This window comes from Chamaea fasciata, unplaced genomic scaffold, assembly GCF_029207755.1.
Source record: "Chamaea fasciata isolate MVZ Bird 193981 ecotype frontalis unplaced genomic scaffold, bChaFas1.0.hap1 SCAF_7, whole genome shotgun sequence".
NCBI classification, from domain to species: Eukaryota; Metazoa; Chordata; class Aves; order Passeriformes; family Sylviidae; genus Chamaea; species Chamaea fasciata.
In genome coordinates, this window is record NW_027094092.1 from 10,313,135 (window position 1) to 10,335,480 (window position 22,346).

At 52.1% G+C, this 22,346-nt stretch overlaps 1 protein-coding gene and 1 pseudogene across 5 annotated transcripts; one reads left to right on the forward strand and one right to left on the reverse strand.

The window, feature by feature from the left end:
* Positions 1-122: 122 nt before the first annotated feature.
* On the reverse strand, positions 123-7,847 carry LOC136292162 (NACHT, LRR and PYD domains-containing protein 3-like; annotated as a pseudogene).
* Positions 4,347-20,621, forward strand: CEND1 (cell cycle exit and neuronal differentiation 1). 5 transcript variants are annotated; one of them, XM_066187515.1, is made up of 2 exons: positions 4,347-4,415; positions 16,650-20,621. In XM_066187515.1, exon 2 carries the CDS (start codon positions 16,808-16,810, stop codon positions 17,198-17,200), a length of 393 nt encoding a protein of 130 aa, XP_066043612.1. In that variant the 5' UTR covers positions 4,347-4,415; positions 16,650-16,807; the 3' UTR covers positions 17,201-20,621. The 5 variants fall into 5 exon arrangements, with proteins under 5 accessions (XP_066043612.1, XP_066043610.1, XP_066043611.1 ...); XM_066187513.1 differs by lacking the exon at positions 4,347-4,415 and adding an exon at positions 7,176-7,282; XM_066187514.1 differs by lacking the exon at positions 4,347-4,415 and adding an exon at positions 7,291-7,412.
* Positions 20,622-22,346: the final 1,725 nt, after the last annotated feature.

The following is a 22,346-nucleotide window of genomic DNA, read 5'->3' on the forward strand; positions in this document are numbered from 1 at the left end:
GAGGCAGGGACTGGGTGCACAGACACGCTCTTGAGCACAGTTGCATGATAGGGAAGAGTACTGGGAGATTGCTGGGATTGTCTGCAGGGTGTTTATTGGGCACTGCCAAATCCACACAACGGTTCCCAGCAACTCGTAAGAGAAAAGGGAGAGGGCAGGACCCAGACCCCTCCCTGCAGATGCAGCAGGATGTGCTCCGTGTGCCCCACGGGTGGGGCAGGCTCAGACCCAGGGGCAGGCTCAGACCCAGTGGCAGCACTGAGAGCTGGGCTGGGAATGGCTCTGGTTGTGGGAAAGACTTCTCCTAAAGGAGGGGAGTGCCTTCCTGAAGGAGGGTAGTGCTTCCCCCAGCAGGAGCCCGCGGTGGCAGGGCAGCCCGGCCATGGCCCCTGCCTGTGGCACATCACACTCCAGAGGTTCCTGATCTTCAAGGTGGGATGCAGTGCCCGGAGGGTGTCCAGTTCCTGCAGCAGGGCCTGGCTGAAGCTTTCCATGCTTAGCCTGGGCAGAATAGGAGAAGGTGTTAGAGCTTGTGGGGAGGGAGGTGCAGAACCAGCAGGGATGCCTGTGTAGCCCTCCCTTGTCCCGCAGCCTCTGCTCCCCAGCTCAGGGAATGCCGGGTGTCGAAGGGGCCATGGTAGGGCCCTCAGCCCAGGCTCCGCAGCCGGCAGGTGGGATGCTGGAGCTGCTGGCAGAGCTGCAGGACGCTGTGGGCTCCCAGCTCGTTGTCACTCAGGTCCAGGCAGGTGAGACAGGGCCCCTGCAGCAGCTGCGTGGCCAGGGCTGGGCAGCAGGCACCCAACAGCTGGCTGCTCCCCAGCCGGTGGGAGCCAGGGGAACAGGGAAGGAGGGATTTGGCCTCTGCTTGCTGAGCTGCTCCAAGTGGGAAGGAGAAAGCTCTGGCTAGGAAGGAGGGAGCTCTGGCCCATCTTGCAGCACCTTTCCCGCATTGTCTGTAGTGGGCAGGCACAGTGCTGGAGCCCCTGACACAGCAGCTCCACGCCGGCCTCGCGCAGCCCCTCGCTGAAGGACAAGTCCAGCTTCTCCAGGCACGTGTCGATGCTCAGCACAGCGGCAAGGTCCTCGCAGCAGGCGCTGGTGATGCGGGAATAGCGCTGCCTGATGGGAATTTCCGGGAAAGACCCTCAGAGTCTCCCGAGTGTCCTCATTGCCCTCCCACTATGGTGGCAGTCCCCACTCTAGTGCCATACCCTTGCAGATCCTTGGCCTGGAAGAGTGGGACACAGGCACGGTGCCATCCCCCGGGGTCCCTTTGTGGCACGTCCCCAGTTCCCAGGTTGGAGATGCCTGAGGAATGCTGGGGATGCTCATGGCAGGATGTGCAGGTGGCAGCCTGGAGTCCGCAGCCCCTGACAGAGGAGGCGCACGCCACTGTCACCCAGCGAGCTGTCACCCAGCTCCAGATGGGCCAGGCCAGGGTGCTCTGCTGGCAGCTCTGCCAGCTCTGCGCAGCAGCTCTCGGACAGCCGGCACCACTGCAGCCTGTGGGAGAGCACGGAGAACGGGGGCTCAGCACACCTCACCCATCCTGGCACCTTCAGTGCTTGGCCAGGGTGGGAGAGGTCTCTGTGCCTCCCCTGAAGCCACAGCAGCAGCTCTTCCCTGGCTCGTGCTGACATTCTGCACCCAATGATTTTGTCCATGTACTCTATGGCTTTCTGGCTGAGCAGAGCAAAGAGGAATCTCCGTGTGACGTTCAAATCCTTTCTGGACTTTTTGTAGATTTCTAAGAACTGTTTTACATCCCTCTCAAGCCTCCCCAAGCTGCTGACTTCTTCCGCATCTTCCTCCAGAACCTAAAACATTGCTGCCAAAAACTCCTGGTGGTGCAGGTGAGGGAAGACAAAGACACTGCGATGGTCTTCTCCTTCCCCTGAGATCCTTTCACTAAGGAAGAAGGGGACAAGACCTGGCTGGGGGAGAAGCCCTGGCTGGTCCAAGCCACAGTCCTTGATTTCCTTCTCCCCAAAGAGGACCTTGTGCCTCCAGATACCCTCGGCAGCCAAGGAACAAAGCTGGAGTAGGAACTGCTACAGGACCTTGGCATTGTCCCTGTTCCTGTGCTTCAGTAATTGGCAGAGGAAAAACATCATCATTCCTGTGGTGGCTTTGGAGCATATCAGGAGGGTTTTCTTCCCACAGAGCTCTTGTTCAAGGATGGTGCAGATGGTCCAGCTCCTGACAGGGATGACACACAAGCTAGACAGGATCTCATTGCCTCTGGCGAACCTGAAGGCCATGTCAGCTTTGCTGGGGTTCTCAAAATACCTGTGGAAATACTCCTGCCTCCTGGCTGCCGAAAATCCCAGTATCTCCATGTAACACTCACCCTTCAGGCACCTCCTCAGGCTTCCTAGAGCTGTTGGCCTCACGGTGATGAGCAAAGAGGCTTTGGGGAGCTCTGTCTTCTTCAACAAACTCATCAGGGTGAGCTCCAGTGGCTTCACCTCCCTGGGATCAGAGCTCAGCTCAGCTTCAAGCCGAACCAAGGAAAACCCCAGGGCCTGGAAGCCATCCAAAATGAACCTCAAATGATCCTCTTGTGGCCATCCAGGATCTTCCCAGCCGGCACTCGCAGGCCAGGACAGCACTGTGAAACCAGGTGTGCCACGCTTCCTTCCATGGGAAGGACCATGGTTTGTGTTGGAACCCTGGACACTGGAAATTTCAGGCTTTCTGGGCTGAGGGGTGCTGACCCTCAGGCAGGCACCACATTTGACTTGAGGCCTTGGAACAGGCCTCCGAGATTGTGTGATAGCACTGAGGTTGTGGGTGTGTAGTTGGAATGGTGTTGTGTGAAAACTTAAGTTTGGGGTTTTGGTATATAGTGGTGTGTGGGTGCCAAGATGCAGGATTCAGGGTGTTGTCTGAGTCCTTCTTCTTCACCCTCTGCTTCCTTCTTCTTCATGTATTTGGGTGGTTTTCTCTAATTGGGTGAAAGATGTGTGCATTGCAGACCTCAAATGGTCATTATTGGGTCAAACGCATAAATAATATAGGTGTCACTGGGATTGGGCAGTTATCTTATAAATAGCCTTGGTAAACGTTAGAAGGTCTCAGTTTTTCTCGTTTCTTTCCCTGCCAGGTTGGACCTCACGCTTCGTGAGACTGTAAATGCTGTAAATAGATAAGATATAATAAGCAAGACTGAACCCGACTCTACATTTCCTGTGTCTTTCATCCTGTCCTCGGCAGAGATAAAGCAGGCAGAACTGTAACAGCTTTGCAGAAGACACAAATAGTCAGTGCCAAAGCCAAAGTCAAACTGTGTGTGGAGTGTCCCTTCTCTCCACTCCACCACCACCTTCCTGACCATGGTTGTCTTCCCCATCCCCAGGGCCCCCACCAGCACCACGACCTGCGGGGTTTGCCCGTCTCTGCCAGGTTCAAACAGTGCCGTGGTGCTGGCGGTGGCTGCTCCGATGCTGGCACTGCCACATCCCTGGCCGGTTCCCAGGGCTCCATCCTTGGCTCCGTGCTTGCTCCCAGGCTCCCTGGTGATGGTCAGGGTGGTGAAGGGGCTGTGGAAGGATGGGCTCTCCCTGGGACAGCTGCCCAGCTCCCTGTCCTGGCGGGACTCTCGCACCGTGTGCTCTCTGCTGTCCCGCCTGTGCCCTGTGCCCATGAGGAGCAGGGTCAGTGCCCAGCCCAGACAACTTCTCCTCCAGCCCAGCCATGCTCCTGACACACCAGCAAGCACTTATTTCCATACTCAGTGCTTTCCTAAGTCTGGCTGGGCCACTCAGGACACCATTTGTGAGCATTTGGGGACTCCTTGGTCAGTTGGGCATTTTTCTTCAAGCTCCTGATCCTGATCTATCCACTCTTGTTTGATCATCCTCATCCACCAGGAGCAAATGCAACTGCCCAGGGCTACCTGCAGCCTCTGACTCATGCTCCAGGGTACAAAGGCATTGTCCCTGCTCTCCAGAAGACAGATCTCAGCAGAGACATTCTTAATCCCCATCCCAAGAGGAAAGAATGTGCCCAGCTGGCTGCTGGAATGTGCTGAGAGCACTGGCTGAGCTTTAAGGTCACTTCCAACCCAAACCATTTTGTGGTTTTAAACAACACATTTATCGAGGCATTACAAGCCCATGTAATTGACTGCAGGGAGGAGCTGCCTGGACAGAGCTGGTGAGCCTGACCCCAGCAGAGCTTCAACTTGCAATGCCCAGTTTGGCTGAACTCAGAGCCCAGGCCCATGCCAGCTGGTGGGGAGGCTCCAGGTGAGTCTGCTCAGCATTCCAGGGTATTTATTGTACCCCAGGGGGAGCAGGGTTTGGGTTTTCACTGTCAGGACTTTCTGCTGCCAGGGAATCCCACCTTGGCTGCTGCAGCTAGTCAGTCCATTGTGAAAAATGCCCTTCATTCTGCTTTCCTGGGACTCTGAGGTAAGAACAAATGGTGCTGCCCAAACAGCTACAGGGTTTTGCTGCTGTGTGGCCTTTTCTCCCCCTTTGCGGCCGTGGGTGGATTGTAACTGGGGCTCTAGGAGAGAGGCTCTTTTAGGATCTTTGCATGCTCAGGGATGAAAGGGGTGTGGGCCTGTTCTGTGACCTGCTCTCCTGGTTTGCCTCGTCTGGTTTATGAACAGGGCACCTGTGTCTGGATTAGCAGGGGGTAACCCTCTTGATGATTTAATTTTCTGTGATGATTTTCTTTCCATGGTGGAAGAAAAAAAAAAGCTTCAGGATGATGTGTTTGGCAAAGCAGTCTGTGAGGGATACTGGGAAAGGGGGAAAAGATGGTTTAAGGCACATTGGGAGTTTAAGGACTCCTTATGGACTCCTTATTTCCCTGCTCAGAGCCAGACATCACACTGTCCCTCCTGCTTGCAGGATGTCAAATAAATCTGGGGATAACGGTTTCTCTCTGAAAGAAATGCGGTCAAGTTGTGCCAGGGGAGATTTAGACTGAATATTGGGGGAAATTCCTTCACTGAAAGGGTTGTCCAGTCCTGGCACAGCTGCCCAGGGCAGCAGTGAAGTTCCCATCCCTGGAGAGATTTAAAAGCCATATGGATGTGCCACCTGGGGACGCAGGATAGTGATGGCCTTGGACAGTGCTTGGGAACGTTTGGTCTTGATAATCTCAGAGGGCTTTCCCAACCTGAACAATTCCATGATTCTGTGTTCCTTCCCAAGGATGCTGCTGCCACCAACATTCCCGTGTGGGTTTTGCAGGGGGGAGTTCCCCAGGAGCCAGGGCTGTCCTTATCCCTGCTAACTCCTCCTGGGAGGTGCTGTGAGCTGAGGGAGGGGGCAAATACAGCAGCACCGCTTCTAAAGGGTTCCCACTCCCTCTGACCTTGAAAAAGCCATTTTCACCTTGCTGTGTCTCAGCCAGGGTTGCTGTTCGTTGTGCCTGCGCTGTGTTAGGGGGGATGGGGAGACGGGGAAGTTTATTGTTTTTACAGTTTTTCCTTCACTTCCCTTTTTCCTACCTCGGTTAAAAAAAAAAAAAAAAAAAAAGTTTACATTCAGAATTTAAATATAACGTGAATTCCGGTCGGAGGCATGTAAGAGCATCACGTGGGGCTGCCTATCTCCTAAGGCAGAGGCAGAGTGTGTGAACATAAGGAAACGTTGCCGGAACCCCTGCCCTCAGCTCCTCCAGGCTCTGGGGACAAGACCCAGTGATTCCCACTTGCAGGAGGCTCCCTCCTTCCTCCTGCCACCTTGAGGATATTCCTGCCTGATACAGAAGTAGCAAAGAGATTTTGCTAGGGAAGCGGCAGTTTAGGGGATGTCACCTGCATTAAACTGTGGATTTTCGGCAGTTCTGCAGGAATTCAGCCCCTCTGCTGTTGTCAGGAGAACAGCAGATTAAGGTGTTAGGAAGGGGAAGCAGCTGTTTGGAACCATGGAAAGGTCCTGGCTGTGCCTGACACAAATCTCTGAAAGAGGAGGGAGTGCTGGCAGTGCTGGGTGCAGGACCAGACAGGGAACAGAGGGAACATCAGCATCAACCACAGCTAATCCTGTCCGTGCTAGCTTGTCTGAGCCAAGATGGCTCCTGGAGCCAAGGACTACAGAAGGAACCTTGTTCATCCCTACCCCGAGGGGGTGTGGGTAGCTGCATCCCAAAGCAGCTCCTGGAAGCACAGCCTGTCCTGGGAAATTTGGGTTTTTTCATACAGCCCCTCATTCTGCAGTTCTCTTCAAATACAGGCAGGATTTTTCTTTGCAATGGGATTTAAGCAACCTGAATATTTTTTTAGACATGACATGCACCTGGCTGGGCACTGGTGGTTGCTTGGTGGGTCCCAAGTAACTGATGGAGGCAGATGGGCAAGTAGCACGCAGCCTGATTTGCTCTGAAATAACAGCTAAAGGAGCTCCAGACAATCCCAGAACCTGCAGAGGTTTGGGATATAAGCAGGAAGTGACACAGGGTTGGGAATTTGAAGCCTGTACCTGGTCAGATGGGTGAGGCTGTAGCAGAGTGGAAAAAACTCTTTGCTTTTAGCTGGTAAGGAGGAAGAGGATGAGGAGGAGGTGGCTGTGTCTGGCATGCCTGGCTGGCTGACAGTGCTCTGCAGCAGGACTGGGCTGCGTGCCTAGCTCTGGTCTGGGAAGGGGTGTCAAACCCCAGCCTGCTGGTACAAGGAGCAGTCTGGGGAGAGGGGAAGCAGATCTGGCACAGAACTACCCCAAGGTGCAGCATCTCAGTGTCCTCCCTGCGCTGTGGAAAGCTTTTCCTTGGCAAGTCAGTTTGACATTCCTTAACTTATTGCCAGGGATCATCTCAGTTGGAAATCCCTTATCCTGGTGGGGGGAGGCTCATACTCCTTTTGCCTGTGGTCTACACAGAGACATCCCAATTCATCAGGCTGGCCTGCTCCCAGGTATTTTTCTCAGTGTGTCTCCCACAGTTTGTTGCTATGTTTCATGTACTTGCTGCAAATCTAGGCAGGATTTGGAGGAGAAACAAATGGAGCAGCAGAGGGGTCAGTGCCGCAGGGACAGCCCTGAACTGCTGAGCCAGCTCAGCCCCAAATGACAGAGGATGTGGAGATGCAGCCGGGCTGCCATTACCACCCTCTGGCCCCCCCTTGGCGTCCTGCCCCTCCAGATCCAGCCCTTCCCTCTGGATTGGAGCGCCCTCTCCCCCCCTCCCTGCTCTCCATCTTCATGCAGTCTGCAGAGGTGCATTGTGGGAAACTCCCAAGTTTCCCCCCCCCTCTGCCTGCCTCCCTCCCTCCCCTCTGCGCAAGAGCCAGCTCCCAAGGTGTGACTCGTCCTGCCGGAGGACAGAGGTAAGGGATGCCGCTGGGATGGGGGGCGCGGGGTGTAAGGGCCGGGGCTCCAGGCTCCCGACTCCGGGACGTGCGGATGTCCTGCGCAGGGTGACAAAGCGAAATGGAGACGTGGAGCTACCTGCTCAAGGTGAGTGTCCACCTCCTCGCAGCCCCCTGGGATGGAGGCCGGGGGTTGCCATGCCAGCTGCCTCTGGAGCAGGCACCCCACAGCTTTCCCCGTAAGAGGCAAAAAGTGCTTTTTTGACCCCAAACAAGGAGCACGGTGAGGATGGGCGGCCCCAAGTGGCTCCCCTCCCGTCACAGCTCCCGTGTTCTTCTCCCTGAAGGTCAGGCAGCCACAGAAGCCGTTTCTACAAATGCATGGGTGCTTCCTACCCGCTGCTTCCTGCTGCCTCCACGTACCTACAGCCTCCGCCGCCGCCTTTGCGGGCTGCGCCGGCCGGCCCGAGCGGAGCCCTTCCGCCCGATCCGAGCTGGACCGGCGGGAAGGAGAGGCCCTGGATGCCGCAGCAGCGCTCCGGAGACAGGAGGGCGCCGGGGACGGGGGAACGGAGCCGGCCATGTGCCGGAAACAGGGCTGCTGGGAGGGACGAAGGGAAGCAGCATCCCCAGCTAAGCCGCGCCAGCCTTGGCAGGGGAGCTGGTGCACCTCCCTGAAAACTTCAGAGAAGTTTTCCAGCTGCTTTCCCCCCTCCCATCTGCGTGGACAGTGGGATTTGTTCGCCTTTTGCTCTGCCTGGATGGATTTAATGACTGTTTAATTCCGCCAGTCCTGAGGCAGGAGGGGAAGCAAGAACAGCCGCCTGCTTGGTCCTGCCTTCACCTTTTCCGAGGAAAGGGGGTTGTTTTGCTGGGCAGGGAGAATTTGATATCAATTAGGGCGTGTATCCTTTGATTTGACCCTGGGCTTGTGCTGGAGAGGAGCTCACAAAGGAAAATCTGCCCCAAAAAACCCAAAAGAGAGAAAGATGTCAGAGGCAGCAGTGCCTTTTTTAAGGGAGAATATTGCACCGAAGGAGTGGGAGAAGGGTGGATACCAGCCCAGGCCTCCTGAGTCACGGTGGGTGCTTCCAGCGAGGGAATGCTTTGGGAGTGTCTCAAGCTCTCCAGTCTGATGTCCCTGCTCTCTGCACATCCATGTGCATCCCTGTGATGTGTGCTTGCAGGGACCTGTTGATTTGCCGCTGTTTACTTCTCTGTCCCTCTGGTGGCTTCTGGGGAAATGCGAAGGGGGAATGAAGAGGATTTTTAAAATTGAATCGAGGTCAGGCTGGCAAAACTTGGGCATTGGGACAAGAGGAGGAAACCTCTCCACCGCAGCCCGGTTTTCCTGGGTGGGGCTTGGGCAGGATGCCGTCAGGAGAGGGAGGATGGACTATGCTGGATTAAGCTCCCTGCTCCATCTCAGGACTGACCTCCAAAAGTCTGACCTTCACAGGTTTGACCTTCAGTGTTTTTTCCATCAGTCGTTTCTCAGCCACGGTGCCCAACACCAACATCTAACCCTGTGATATTGTGGTAGGCTGGGGGGGAAGAAATCCCAATTCTCCCTTAAAAGTGCATTTTCTTCCCACTGCATCCCCTGGCAGGCCGCTGGGATGCGGGGCTGGAGAACACCCTGGCACATTGTCCCCATCCTGGATTGGGTGTCGGGGCTGGCAGATGGGGTGGAGGGAGGGATGGAGCTCCCTGAGCAGGGATTTCCATGCTGTAGAGGAGCATTGGCCATCCTTCCCCAGATGGTTTCCAGCTTTTTGCTGGGTAGGAGAGTGCCCTGGTGTTTCTGCACAAGGTAAGGGATGGGTTTTACCACAGAGAGTGTGGGGAGGCTCCCTGGAAGGTCACTGCTTCCTGTGGAATTGGCCCCTTGTCTGCCTGCAGTGCCTTCTTAGATTTCAGCTGCAGAGCAACAGTTTTCAGGCTGATGCCTGCAGACCCAGGGGCTGCCAGATTCCAGACCCAGCTCTCCATGTGAGAAATTGCTTCCAGAATCTTTTTGCTGACCCCAGCTGAGCCACAAAGGGGGTGATGCTGCATCAGGCAGAAAGGATGGATTTAGGATGCCCATAAACTGAGGAGGGATGTTGAATTTTCTGCTGCTTCCTGCAGTGGCTGGGGCTATTTCACTGTGTCACAGGTATCCCTCATCTTTTTTGCTTGTGAATACTGAATTTGGGATACAGGACTGGGAGGAAGATGCCTTAAATGCAGTATCTGTCAGAAAGGGAATCACCCTCCTGAAACTGGGGACTGGCTCGTGGCTGCTTGGGGAGCAGCACCCCAATTTGGAAGCATCTTCCCCAAAGGCTTTTCCCAAGTGCTAGCAGGCCTGGGGGAAGGAGCAGGGCTTTGTGGTGGGAAGGAATGAGTGTACACCATTTTCCAAGAGGCAGGGAATATTTGCTGACCCTGTCACGTTACCCCTGAGCTGGCACCACAGACCCCAGAGCTGAGTAGAGAACCAAGTCAAGCCCCCTGACCCCAGCCAGGGTGTTGCTGGAATTGAATTTTTGGCTCTGGGAGGGCTGGAAAAGCATCGTAAAGAAATGAACTGAGTGTGTTTGCTAAAGTCAAAACATGAGGAGTTGCCCAGGGTAGGGTTCAGGATGCACCCAGGTCCCTGTGAGGTGTTACGCTCATGGGTTAAGGCTCCAGGATTCCTGTTGCTGTGGTGTCTCCCAAAGTGTTCCCCATTATTGCTCCAGTGCTTCAATCCAGTGTCCTAACAAATAAATAGTTGCCATGGGAAAAAAAGTCATCCTGGCTGAGAAGCCTTTCCTTTGTGCCCTTAATTTCTGTCTTTGGGTGAGGGATGCTCAGCTCTGCCAGGGAGAGGCTCAAGATCTAACACCTCATGATTTTTGAAGGGTAAAAGCTACAATTTTGCTCTGCTTCAAAGAAATGGAACTATACTGGGGAAAAGAGGATTTGATTTTGTGTCTGATGGAGGTTGAAACCCAAGATTAAAGGGGTTAGTACAGCAAATTGAGGTGCTCTGAACTCTGTTTTGAGGGCTTGGGGACTGTGTTGGGACCCTGAAGACCCAGGCTTTGCAGCAGGGTATTTCCAACCCAACCTCAGCAAAGTATTTCCAGATTATGTCGAATTCTAGAAATTATTCTGCTGTAAGATGTGTCTGAGAGTGCAGCTGTAAGGGGTGGGGGCTGGTGGCACTTGAGGGGCTATGCCTGGTGTGACTTCTCTTGCTGACAGCAGGCCAGGGCTGTGCCAGGTGTGACTCAGTGCCCACCCCTGGGGAGTCAGTCAGAGCACGTGGCTGGAGACAAAAATCTCTCTCCCACAACTGCTTGGCAGTGCCTGGTTTTTGCTATGCATGTGGCTCTGTACAGACAGGGTGTCTTACCCGGGTAGGTTGGAGCTGTGTTTGGGGTTAAACCTCCCCCAAAAGAACACAGGTTGAGCCCCTGGCAGGAGTGTGGTGTGTCTGCAATGCCACCTCCATCTCTCAGAGAATAAAATGTCTGCCACGTCCATCCCAGGAGCTCTTTGGGGACAGGATGTGTGTGGCTTGCAGAGGTGACGCTCAGCTTAGAGCTTGTCATCTGCAGAGGTTGTGGTGCAGAAAAAGACCATATATGTCCTGTTCCTGGGCTCTTGCTGGTGGGGAGACTGAAGTGCTGTGTCACCTATGTGGGCAGCATGTCTGGGCAGCCTCCAGAGGGGACACTGGCAATGGTGTCAAACCTCTGTGCAGCTAGTGGCCCAAGGTCTGCATCCCAGTGCCCTTCTCTTTGCAAATGGAGGGCAAATCCACCTTTGCTGGGCTACAGGAACCCGTCCTGTTCCCACACCTCACCTTGGTGCCGGGTACAACTCAATCTCTGAGTGTGGATGCATTGCCCAGCCTGGAGAGAGGGGACGTGGCTTGGTGGCACTGGGAGTGAGAAGGGGGGTCCTGGCCACGCTCTGGGGGCTGTGGGGGTGGTGGGTGCAGATTTTTGGTCACTGCCAGCACCAGCTGGACCAGTGAGGAGCATGCTGGGGCTCAGAGCAGCTGCAGGAATTGCCGCAGCCGTGGAGCAGAGGCTTGGCTGGCAGATCTCCCCCCTGGCAGCGATTTGAGGCTGCTGCCACTGCTAAAATACTTGCAGCATCTGACACTCTCCACAACAAGATTCAAAGGGCTGTTTGAGAGGGAAATGTTTAATCCAGTGATGGGGGGAGGAATGTAGGGAGTAACAAACAACAGATTGGGAAAAGGATTCATAAATATCTCATCAGAGTGAAGTGGGTCACCAGTGTTTGCTGCGACTTGGTGCTGCTGTCTCTGAGGGCTGCGTTTGGGAGGGCTGGGAAGCACAGCAGGCTCCTGTACAGTCTGTCCCTGGCTGTGCAGCACTGAGGCCGTTTAGAGGCGTCTGTGGCAAGTGACTCTGCTGGCGTGGGGTTTGCGTTGCGTCACGTTTGCCGTGCATTGCGTCAGGAGCTGGGGGCTGAAATAGCCTGGAAGGGAGCAAAAATCCTCCTTGGGGAGCTGCTCACGGCAGCTGAAAGAACACAAGCTCCTTATGTAAAGCTGCTTTAATATTTATGGTAATGTCAGAGGCGGTGCATTACCTCATCCATCTTCGCTGCACTTCTTGGGCATGGGGAAAGGCTTAGTCACTACTCTGCCGTCCTGGGTGCTTGCTTGGCATCTCCCTGCTTTTAACACATTTGTTCCCCCAGCAGCTCAGAAAAAGGGAGAAGTGCTGGTTTTCCCCATTGGGAATGGGGAGTTGAAGCATTGGGAATGCTGCTCAGTTGCAGGAGGGGACTGGACACAAATCCTTCCAGCCCTGACAGATAACTCCATATGTGGCGGAGGGGACAGGCACAGACCCCCTGAGGACACTTCCCAAAGGACAGGGTGTTCCAAGCTGCATTCCTTAGGGGTTAGATGAGAAGGTGGAGGAGAGTGGGATGATGAGAATGCTGCACCAGAGCCACCTTTGGTGCCAACTGCTGTTTCCTTAGGGAGAGCAAGGGCCTGTCTGTCCTGTGCTAAAGGGAATGCCTTTCTTCCAGGCAGGCAGGAGTGATAAAGAAAGGAAGAAGAGATTAGGGGATAAGGGGGAGGATTTGAAGATAAGGTGTTTCCTCCTGTCTCTGGCTCTTTCTGTACAGCATTGCTCCAGGTCAGATGTGGTCAGTAGCTATTTCCAAGATGGATGTTTCCAGCTGGAGGACAGCTGGAGTGTAGGGATGGGCCTTTGTTGCACGATAAATCCTGATACATAACCCCACTGTGTTAAATTTTTCCTTGCTGCCAGTCTCAGTGTGGCAGTCAAGGACCTGATGGAATTGTGCTGCTTTTCATAACAGCGGGAAAAACCCTATGGATGAGCTTCCCACTGCACCCCAGACCCACACCCTGGAGCAGCTCCTCAGTCTTGCAAGGTGACTGACTTTTCCTTCCAAATGGAAGCAGTAGGGGAGGATGAGAGGATTTGGAGCTGGAATGGGGCTGGTCCCTGCAGAGGGAAGGGGCCATCCTGATGGAGCTGGGCTGTGGCACAGCTTAGCAATGACTCATCTGCTGCGCTCAGTGCAGGATTGATGCAGCTTTCATCTGAGCACGAAGGAGACAGATGAATAGATGTGTTTGGTGATTTGCTGGGATCTGAGGCAGGAAAGGTGCCCTTCAGGGAGCCAAGGGAAACTGTTCCTCTGCTGGCCTGTTGCTCCAGTGGAGGGCAGCTTGTTGCACTGGGTGAGTCTGACTGCACTGACCTTGAGAGCATCCCAGGGGAGCTGTGGCTTTTGTGTGCCAATCTTTGTAGCAGCAGCAATTTGGAAGGCTTTCCTTTTTCTCCTTTATCATCCCTGGTTTTATTACTCCAGCTCCCTCTTCCCAGCCTAGGAAAGAGCTGGTTAGCTGCTGGCAATGAGAACCTTCCTGAAAGGTTTAACTGATTGTTAAACAGAAATAGCATGAAGCAGGGAAAAGGGAGGGAATGAAGCCAGTCTCCCACAAAATCTTATTCCCAAGTGCTGCTGCCTGTGTAGGAGGCAGAGAGGGAGCTGGAATGGGGAGGAATGGGTAGACAGGCAGAGTCAGCAGCTGACAAGAGAGAAGGGAGGAATAAAAAGATGTGAGGAGCTATAAAGAAGAAAGGAAAGGTAGGAAAATGTGTCATTAGAGGAAAACTTGGTCTGATGGAATGAGGGAAGAGGAGGAGACAAAGGAATGGGGGAGCCCTCATTTGAGGGCTTAGTTTTTAGAAATGAGAAAAGCACCTCTTTCTTCAGTCCAGGGGAGACAGAGGTGCTTAAAGCTGAGCCCACGGTCATGCCCTTGGAAGTACAGAATGGAGAGAGATTATTCCCAAGGTAGGGAGCTAAGAGCACATAGAAGAGGGTTAAGTACTTGATAGAAGAGGATATGCTTCTAAGGGTACCCAGGAGCTGGAGGATTAGGTCAGAGGAGTCTGGAGCCAGGCCAGAGGGTCTGGAGAGGTGCTGGGTGATGCTGTGGCTACTTGCAGTGATGGAAAACCACAGACAGAAGCCCTTTTATCTGGGCACTTAAGAACTGCCGATATTGATTTTTGGTTAGTTTGGTTTCTACATCTTTTGAAACCTTTTCTAAGCCGCATGAGGAGTTTGTGTTGCTTTTAGTGAAAATGCACTTAGAATCAGGAAATTCTGTTTGTGGCAGTGCAGGGCATGGTGGCAGGACAAAGCTCCATGGCCCAGCACGAGCTCCAAGCAAAACCAGCTTCCCTGCCCCCAGGAACCTGGATCACTGAGGGGTGTGGATAAACCTTGAGGTGCCTGGGCTGTGCAGGGTCCCCATTTCTCAGCAAAAAGGTGAGTTTGCCCTCACTGATTTACCTCATAATCTCCATAGGCTGCACATGACTTTCCTAGGGAAAGAGCAGAAGTTTAATTCTTGGTCCATGTACTGTAACCACACGAATATCAGAGTGTGTGAGTGGCCCAGTTAATTGACATCAAAGTGACAAAGAAGGTAAATTAATATTTATGCCACAATTAATCTTACTCTCCCTGCTTTAAACTCTGAGCCCACTTCAGTTGTGAGTTCCACTTAACTATTTCTTTGTGTACAATAATCTCTTATTGTACCAGATAAAAAAAAAAAAAAAGAAAAAAAAAAAAAAAAAAAAAAAAAAAAAAAGGATAAATTGGTCCCAAACCAAAGGTGCAGAGTCCTGGGAGTGACTGTGTGCAGCCTCAGCCCTGGATTTATGTAGCACTTGTGCTGACAGAGCAGTATGGATGTTCTCTGGAAGCATCGGAAAAGGTGAGGCAGGTGATATCTATGGAAATGTTACGGAATAAGCACTGAGAGAAAAACATTCTTGCACGTGGCCAGGCCCTTGTTTCCCTCCCAAGCCACAGTGAGGTCTGAAGCTGGGTGAGCATCTGAGGTGGTGTTTGCGTGGTATGGGATGCCCAAATGTCTGATACACACTTAGCAAACTGTGAGAGAGGCACAGTTTGGGTTTCCTAAAGGGTTTGGTATCCCAAACTAGGGAATGCAAGCACTGTCCTGCTGTAGTCAATGAGAATTATGGGGTTTTATGGTCACCAAGCCTAGTGCAGTGTGAGGAGCTGTACTGGAAGATCCTTGTGGGTCCCTTCCAGCTTAGGATATTCTGTGACAGATATGGAATTCCATGATTTTGGTGCTGCGGTTCCCTCAGTCTGCTCCAGCTGACTGGCACTGGAGCAGTTGGTGGCCACCAAGCAATGGCTGGCAAGGGAGAGCAGGAGAGGGAGGTGTTTCCATCTTACATTTAGGAGCCATAAGGTGTAGCTCAGCTTTGCTGTAGTCCCAAACCTGTCATTTCTGTGAGATTTCCTCCATTCCTGCCTAAATGGAGATGAAAGCCCCACATTAGTCAGCCTTTTTTCCAGAAGAGTCAGCAGCAGAGATCATTGCTGCAGTCCTGGGGCTTTGTTCCTGTCATTAGAGGAGTGATCTGCCCTCTGAGCCACCGTGGAAGGAACCTTTGCTGGCTGAGGGTTTTGAGGAGCCTCTTCAGCTCTTGATGCAGACAATGAGCTCTGATTTCACTTAGCAGGCAGAAAGCTCCTGGCAGCCCTGAGGGTCAGCAGGGAGCCAGCAAAGCCGGCGGCTCGGATCCGACCGCTGATTCCTGGTTACTCTTTATTTCCTGAGCTCAGAGCTGATGTGGTGCTGAACTGCCAGAGCCTGCTGGCAAAATGCCCAGTGCATTGTCCTCTCCTCCCATCACATGGAAGTGCAGCCACAGGAACTCCATCCTCAGCTCACCCTGTCATGCCAGGTTTGTGGGGTGAGGTTGTTGTGGTAGTTTTACATCCCTTCAAAGCCCACTTTGTCCCTTTGCTGAATTCCCGTGGTGCAGCCATGCTGTTCACCACTTCCACCAGTTCCCTGGGGAAGATAGCCCCAGCTGATCACCAGCATCTTGTTTGGCTTCATGGGCAAGTCCAGCAAACCCTGAAAGGAGGGGACAGGAGTGAGATGTCTTTATCACCAAGAGATCCAGCTCTGCAGTAAATCCATGGAGTCAATTCTCTGTTTGACACCAGTTGAGGATCTGGGACTTTGTTTTGCTCTTGCTCCGCCAAAATTCTGCCAGGAATAATCCTTTTATCCCTGATACCTGTGAGTTTTCCTGCATGGTACCCATCTGGAGGGAGAGCATCACACAAGATCATATATTAACCACTTCCTAAATGGACCTTGGGATAGTGCTGCAAAAGGAAGGGTGGAGGGTGAGACAGGCAGGGAGGATCTATCCATCTGCTTTCCCATGGAACAAAGTGTTCTCTCCTTACCCAGAAGGAATTGAAAGGGTGAGCAAAGGCAAAGTAAGGTTTATATAGTTGGATGGTTGGATGTGAGTTTGTCATCACTGACAAATGGCCTTACACACACAGCCAGTATGGACTTGGACTATGGATGCCCAGATGTGGCAGCCATAGATGACAGTCAGTCCAACTTGTTTGATGTTCCTGTTCAATATTAGGAAAAAATCCTTCCCTGTGAGTTTACTGAGGCCCTGGCACACACTGACCAGAGAAGCTGCAGTGGCTGCCCCATTCCTGGAAGTGTCCAAGGCCAGGTTGTACAGGGCTTGGAGCCCTCTGATACAGTGGAAGGTGTCCCTGCCTGTGGCATGATCAAGGTGAGCTTAAAGGTCCATTCCAACCCAGGCCATTCACTGGTTCTGTGATTGTTACAGGCACAGAGCCTCTAGTAAATGCTTTGAATGGAGTTCACAGTTCTGAAAGAAGGTGCCAAGTTTTCCAGTCTTCCTTCCTGTTGTCCTCCATCACCTCCAGGCAGAGCAACACTGGCTTGCTCTGCCCTGTCACTCACCTCTCCTTGCTCTGCTTCCCCCTCCAGGTGCTGTACCATGCCCAGATAGGACACTGCCAGCATAACAAGCATCCCAAGACAACTGCTCCCAGGCTTTGAGCTCCTCTGCTTCCTGCAGCAGGCAGGCGAGGGAGAAGAACTGGGATAGTCCCGTGTATCCAGTCGCTGCCCACAGCACCCCTAGGATGGATTCCAAAGGCAACGTCCGAAGCGGAAACAAACCTGATGCCAAGGCCACCAGCTCCGGGAAGCCGGAAAAAGCCAACCCTGGGCCTGCCACAAATGCAGACAAGAAGGAGGCCCCCAAAGAGCAGCCTGCTTCTGCCACGGCCACCAAGAAGGCAGGCAGTGACGCCGCCATCGCCAACAACCACAGCAACCTGAAACCCAGCCCTGCCGCCACGGAGACACAGGAGGCCAGTGGCCAGTCCCCTGACTCTGACCACAAGGGAAACAGCTCCGAGGAGTCACCGGGCAGCTTCTTCGACAACATGAAGCCCTTGATCATCGTCGGAGGAGTGGCGGTGGCTGCGCTGGCTGTGATTGTGGGAGTGGCATTCCTAGCCCGGAAAAAATGAAGACCGAGACGGGGTTGGGATGAGAAACCCAGCCTGGCTGTACAGCTCCTTTTGAGACAAATGCATGCAAAGAAATTCTATACATAGCTATATATAGAGAGAGCGAGCTAGATAGGTCAACAACAAACACCAACTGCAACTCCAGGGTCTTGTTCAAGACAACTGTGCCAGTCTGACCCGCTGTGGGTAACTCCATGCACTCAGTGTGTTCTTTCATGTAATATATCTTGGCTTATACCACTGTGTATAGATTACAGCTTCTCCTGATCGGTGTAAATGACGGTGTCCCCTCCCCTCCCCTGCTGTCCTCCCTGGGAACTAACCCCCTCCCACCCTGGCAGTTCCATTTTCAAGTCCAAAGTGTTCTACGTCCCATTTGGAGTCCCAGTTTGTGTTTTGATTTCTGTTTGGTTCTCTTTTAACTTGGGCTGTGGTAAAGAAGATGGAAGGGGGAGTGCAAAGGCCCAGCTCGCCTGTGATGCTGGGCTTGGGGGTGTTTTTCCAGCCCCCCTGGGACAAGGGAAGTGCAAGGGCACTGGCAGGGAAGAGGCAGCTCCCTGACCCAACAGCCACGAGCGATCCCTGATTGGTGTCTGTGTATCTGCTGCTCATCATCCCACCTTGGAACACCTGCCTGGGAAGTGCTCCGGAGGAACCAGGGCGGCTGCAGGTGGAGGCTGCAGCGTGGCAGAGCCAAGTGTGAGCCTGGGACGTCTCATCAGGTCACTCTCCTGGCTGAGCTGCCAGTTGGGCAGTGACCAGAGGGGCTGTGCTGTGGCTCAGAGAAGTCCCATTGCAGCCTTCAGGATCCCAGGGCTCACCAGGGTCACGTGGGCAGCGTTTGGGATAGAGACTTTGTTTTGGATCTAGTATTTCCAAAAGTTAGGCTGGGCTTTGCAGGGTGCTGTGGTCTCATCTCAGTCCAAGCTCCTTCGAGGTTGGCTGTACTATTTGTGTTCATTTTTTGGGAGCTTTGGATAAGGCCTTTCACTGGATTTTTTCCCCCATTGAAGGCTGTCGTCTCTCAGCATATGGGAAGACAGGAAAAGGGGGAGACATGAACTGGTGTTAGGGGCAGAGAGGACATGGGACCCCATGAAAGTAACACTGATCTACCTGCTTTGTACCAGGGAAACCCCTTTTAAGGGCACTGGAGTATGTCCTGGGTGGATTTCTTACCTCCCTCTTGTTACAGTAGTAGCAGGGATTTGTAACTCATCCACACTTTGGAAATGGAAACAAATTCCCAGCCCCTGGGAGCTGCCTGATTTCATGGGTGAGTACCTTGGCTCTAATGCCAGACCTTGTGAGGGGGAGGAGAGGAGGGTGTTTAGTGCTTTGGCCGATGCTCAGCACTAAACAGCAAGAGGTGAGGAGATCTGCCTCTGAAAGCTTCCATTGGGCTTCTCTTGGCTGCTGCAAAACAGAGTGTTATAAAAACCCCTTACATTTTGGGTTTAAGTTGGGTCAGAGATTAGATGAGGTCCAATGGGAGCTTGGCAGCGGCCATAGCCCGTGGGTAGGGGTGATGATTAGAAAGAGGCATTGACACTTTCTAGTGGGGTGAGTTCTGTTGCAGAGCCTGTTGTGCACCTTTAACTGAGATGGATGGAGGGATGAATTCAGGGGCTGCAGGGATAGAGGGAGGTGTGCATTCCTCAGGTGCTGCCTATGCAGTGTCTGCCTCTGGCACACGGGATGGTGAGGGGGTATAACCTGACCTGGCAATTCTTCTCTTGGCTCATGTCTGTCTTACTTACCTCCAAATCTGACCTGCTGAATGCACACGGTGGAAATGCATGGCTACTCCTATGGTGAGCTCAGAAAATATTCCCAAAGGTGTATGGCCTCTGGGAATACCAGACACCATGTCCTGGTGCAGTTGGAGGTTGATGCCTCCACCTTTGCCAGCACAGAAACAGGAGCAGGCATGTTGGGCTCACAGGAGTTTTGGAAAGCAAGGCTACAGCTCCAGGTAAGATCCTGGTAGGCTAAAGCACTTGGCATGAGCTGTGGATGTGTCTCCCAGCAGCAGTGTGTCACTTACAGCCTGGGGAAGGGTTAGAAGCAGAAGGGTCCTCCTCTGCCCTCAGATTTCTGAAGCACAACTTTACAGGGAAATTTTCACGAGGAGTTTTGCTTGTGTTGCTCAGAAGGAAGGGAAGTCACCCCCTCCTGCTCTGGTTTGTGTTTTGCCAAGTAGGATAGTGATTTTCAGACAGTGACTTCTGTTTTCAAGAGATGTTTCTACCTTTCCTGTCCCCTCCCTCCCTCCCAGCTCTGGCCTAGGATTGTCTTTAGCAGTGTGTGACATTAGGCATGACATCTATCTATTCTGCCCTGACCAGCATAGATAGATCGGGGGAGGAAAGTGAAGCACCTGCCTCACTCGAGTCTCCAGTTTTACTTTCTAAAATGTATTTATTTCCTTGTCTTCACCTTTGGCAACAGAAGAGGGGAAAAACAGTTGTCAGCCAATGGCCTTAACCTTTTCTCCATCTCCAAACTCCCCCTGCCCTTAGAGCACTCAGATGCAAGGCCACCAATTTCATCCAGAAACACCACAGAGGTGGTGATGGGGCTGCAGCTCCTCATCAGGGCACATTGTTCATTCAAGTCTGCCCTATGCAGCAAACCTGGTATGTCCTGTCTGTAAGGGATTTTTGAATGTGGTCTGTCCTGTTCCCAAGGGATTTTCCACTTCCAGTGATCACTTAACAGTCTGCTGTCCAGGTTCAACACCTGGAACCCACCTCTTTGGCAGTTAGGTTTGGAAAACACCCGTGTCTGTTTGTGTGTGTGTGCGCCTTGAAGCACATCCTGCGTGCTTGTGTGTGTACAAACCTTTGTGTTGTATTACTGCAGTCTGGGAGGGGAAGAGAATCCAAGCTGGAGATGCCCCTTCCTTTGTTCCCTGCATTCAAACCAAGTGTCCGTGATGTCTTTTCTGTGCCATTCCCACCATGCCATGCAGCTCCTGAATTCCTTTCCAGTTATGGTTTCTCCTCACCGCAAGGAATGTTTGGCTGGTGAAGTGCTGAGTGTGTTGTGTGCTCGGAGACCTGAGCCCCTGCTTCCCCCCACTGGGTAGTCGTGTGGACTCTTTGCATTAAAAGGAGGCACTTTTAGACTATCCTGGACTGTGCTGTAGTGCTTTTCCAAGTGTGGGTCTAGTGTTGAGCTGGGCAGATCCAGCGTAGATGCCACAGCGCGCCGCAGCCCTGACTTGCAAACACCTCCTGTCCTGCCTTACTGTGCCAGGCTGTGCAGTGCTTTCGTACTGAGCCAAAAATGTCCAGCGAGCTCCAGGCCGAGGGAGCAAATCCCCCTCTCTCAGCCCCAAATCTGTCGAAGCAGAAGGCTTAAATGACTGACCTCGCTGTGCTAAATAAATAGTTGTCTTTTTCTCGTACTGAGCACACGCCGTTATTTGCTTGATGTCCTTCTTTTGTGTGGTTTTTGTGGTATGAAGTCCTTCCAGTGACATCTCCGTGGGGAGAGTGAATTAAAACTAATCAGAGTCTGTGCTTGGGGTTTGAAGAGATCTAGATTGCTAGTTTACTCTTTTGATCAAGTTGATAAATTAAATATTGGCAAAACTGGTTTCAGACCTTTCAGCTTATCACCAAAACTATCGATTGAATCACTGCACCCGATCTCAATCTTTTTAGGGAATCATAAATTTTAGTTGAATATAAAGATGTCATTTTGCTGTCTTGGACAACTCAGTAGAAGGTTTTTGCTGCTTCTATTTTAAGAGAGATGAAATGGATTATGCTTCTGCTTCCTCTTCCTACTGATTTAATACCCTGTAGATAAGTCCTGTTATTCCTAACAGTGCTGCAGCAGGATGAAAACAAATCTGGCAGCCAGGGGATAATGCAGCAGCATTTTTGGGAGGGTAAGAACGCATTCCTGCAGGTGCTGCTTTCCTGGGGCTCACTTAAAGCACTCAACAATCATTTGCCCTGAAGTATTTCTTAGTTCCCCCGGGCTGGGTGATAAATTAAACATCCATTTGTGTCTGATGGACTAAAGTTTGAAGGTCGATCCATAGAATACTGAAAAGAAGGGGAATTTTTCCATTGGCTTCACCATGCTCTGGCCTTTGAGTTCTTGTTGGCACCAGGGATATGATCACAGGTCATCATAAAATCATCTCAACTACACATTTATTTTTAAATTGACACAAACGTTCCTTAGGCTGAGCATAAGGGAAGTCTCTTCTCCAAGGCAGCCCTGCTTATACTGGCATCAGGATTTGTGTATGAACAACAACAGTGCAACCAAAAACCCCTGGAGCTGGTGAGAGATGATTTATGCCTTAAAATATTCCCTGCTTTTCCTGGAAATGCTACTGGGTTTAGAATTCAGCAGCCTTCTAACTATTCTTAGAAATAACTTCTAACTATTTTTCTTGGTCGAAAATAACAGTGCTGAAGATTGGAGAGGAAAACGATCCTTTGAGAAATAAACCAAAAAAGGAAGGCAATGAAAAAATATGTTTGAAAGGTGAATTTCTTGGAATTTCAATCAGCTCCATGGAAAGCTCCAAGTCGGTGAAGATTCTGAGAGGGTGCATGGAACAGAGCAGAGAAGTGGAAAGAAAAAGCACTAATTAATTATCTTAATAGCTTTGGTAAGGACATACTAACTTCTATATCCTCTTCCCCCTTCTTTTTCCTCAGGAAAAAGGCAAAAATGACAAGCTCTGGTGCCATGCAAATTAACCTCCACTAATTGCCTTTTCCAGATGAATTCCTGCTGGCTCTGTGCAATGTTAAAGGGTTAGAAAAATACCTGAAGTTTTCTACAGCCAACTTTGCATGATTAAGGGGAATTGCCAGGACATTAGGAGGGGCTGTGCTCTCTTTTCATGTCCTTTACTATGACAAGGACTTCAAATGCAGCCTAGTCGCACTTCCATCCTCCTGGTCCATCCTTCATGCTGGAGCAGGAATGCTGATTCCTTTCCCAGGCCTTGCTGTGGTGTCATTCCCTTCACCATGAAGCTGGGAGATGTCCATAGGGGCAGGATGGAGCATCACATCACGTTCATGAGCTGGCTGCAGTTCTGCTGCACAGGTTGGGCACTTCCTGCCATGAAGAGGAATTGGCTTTGATCTTGAGCATAACAGTTCTGTAT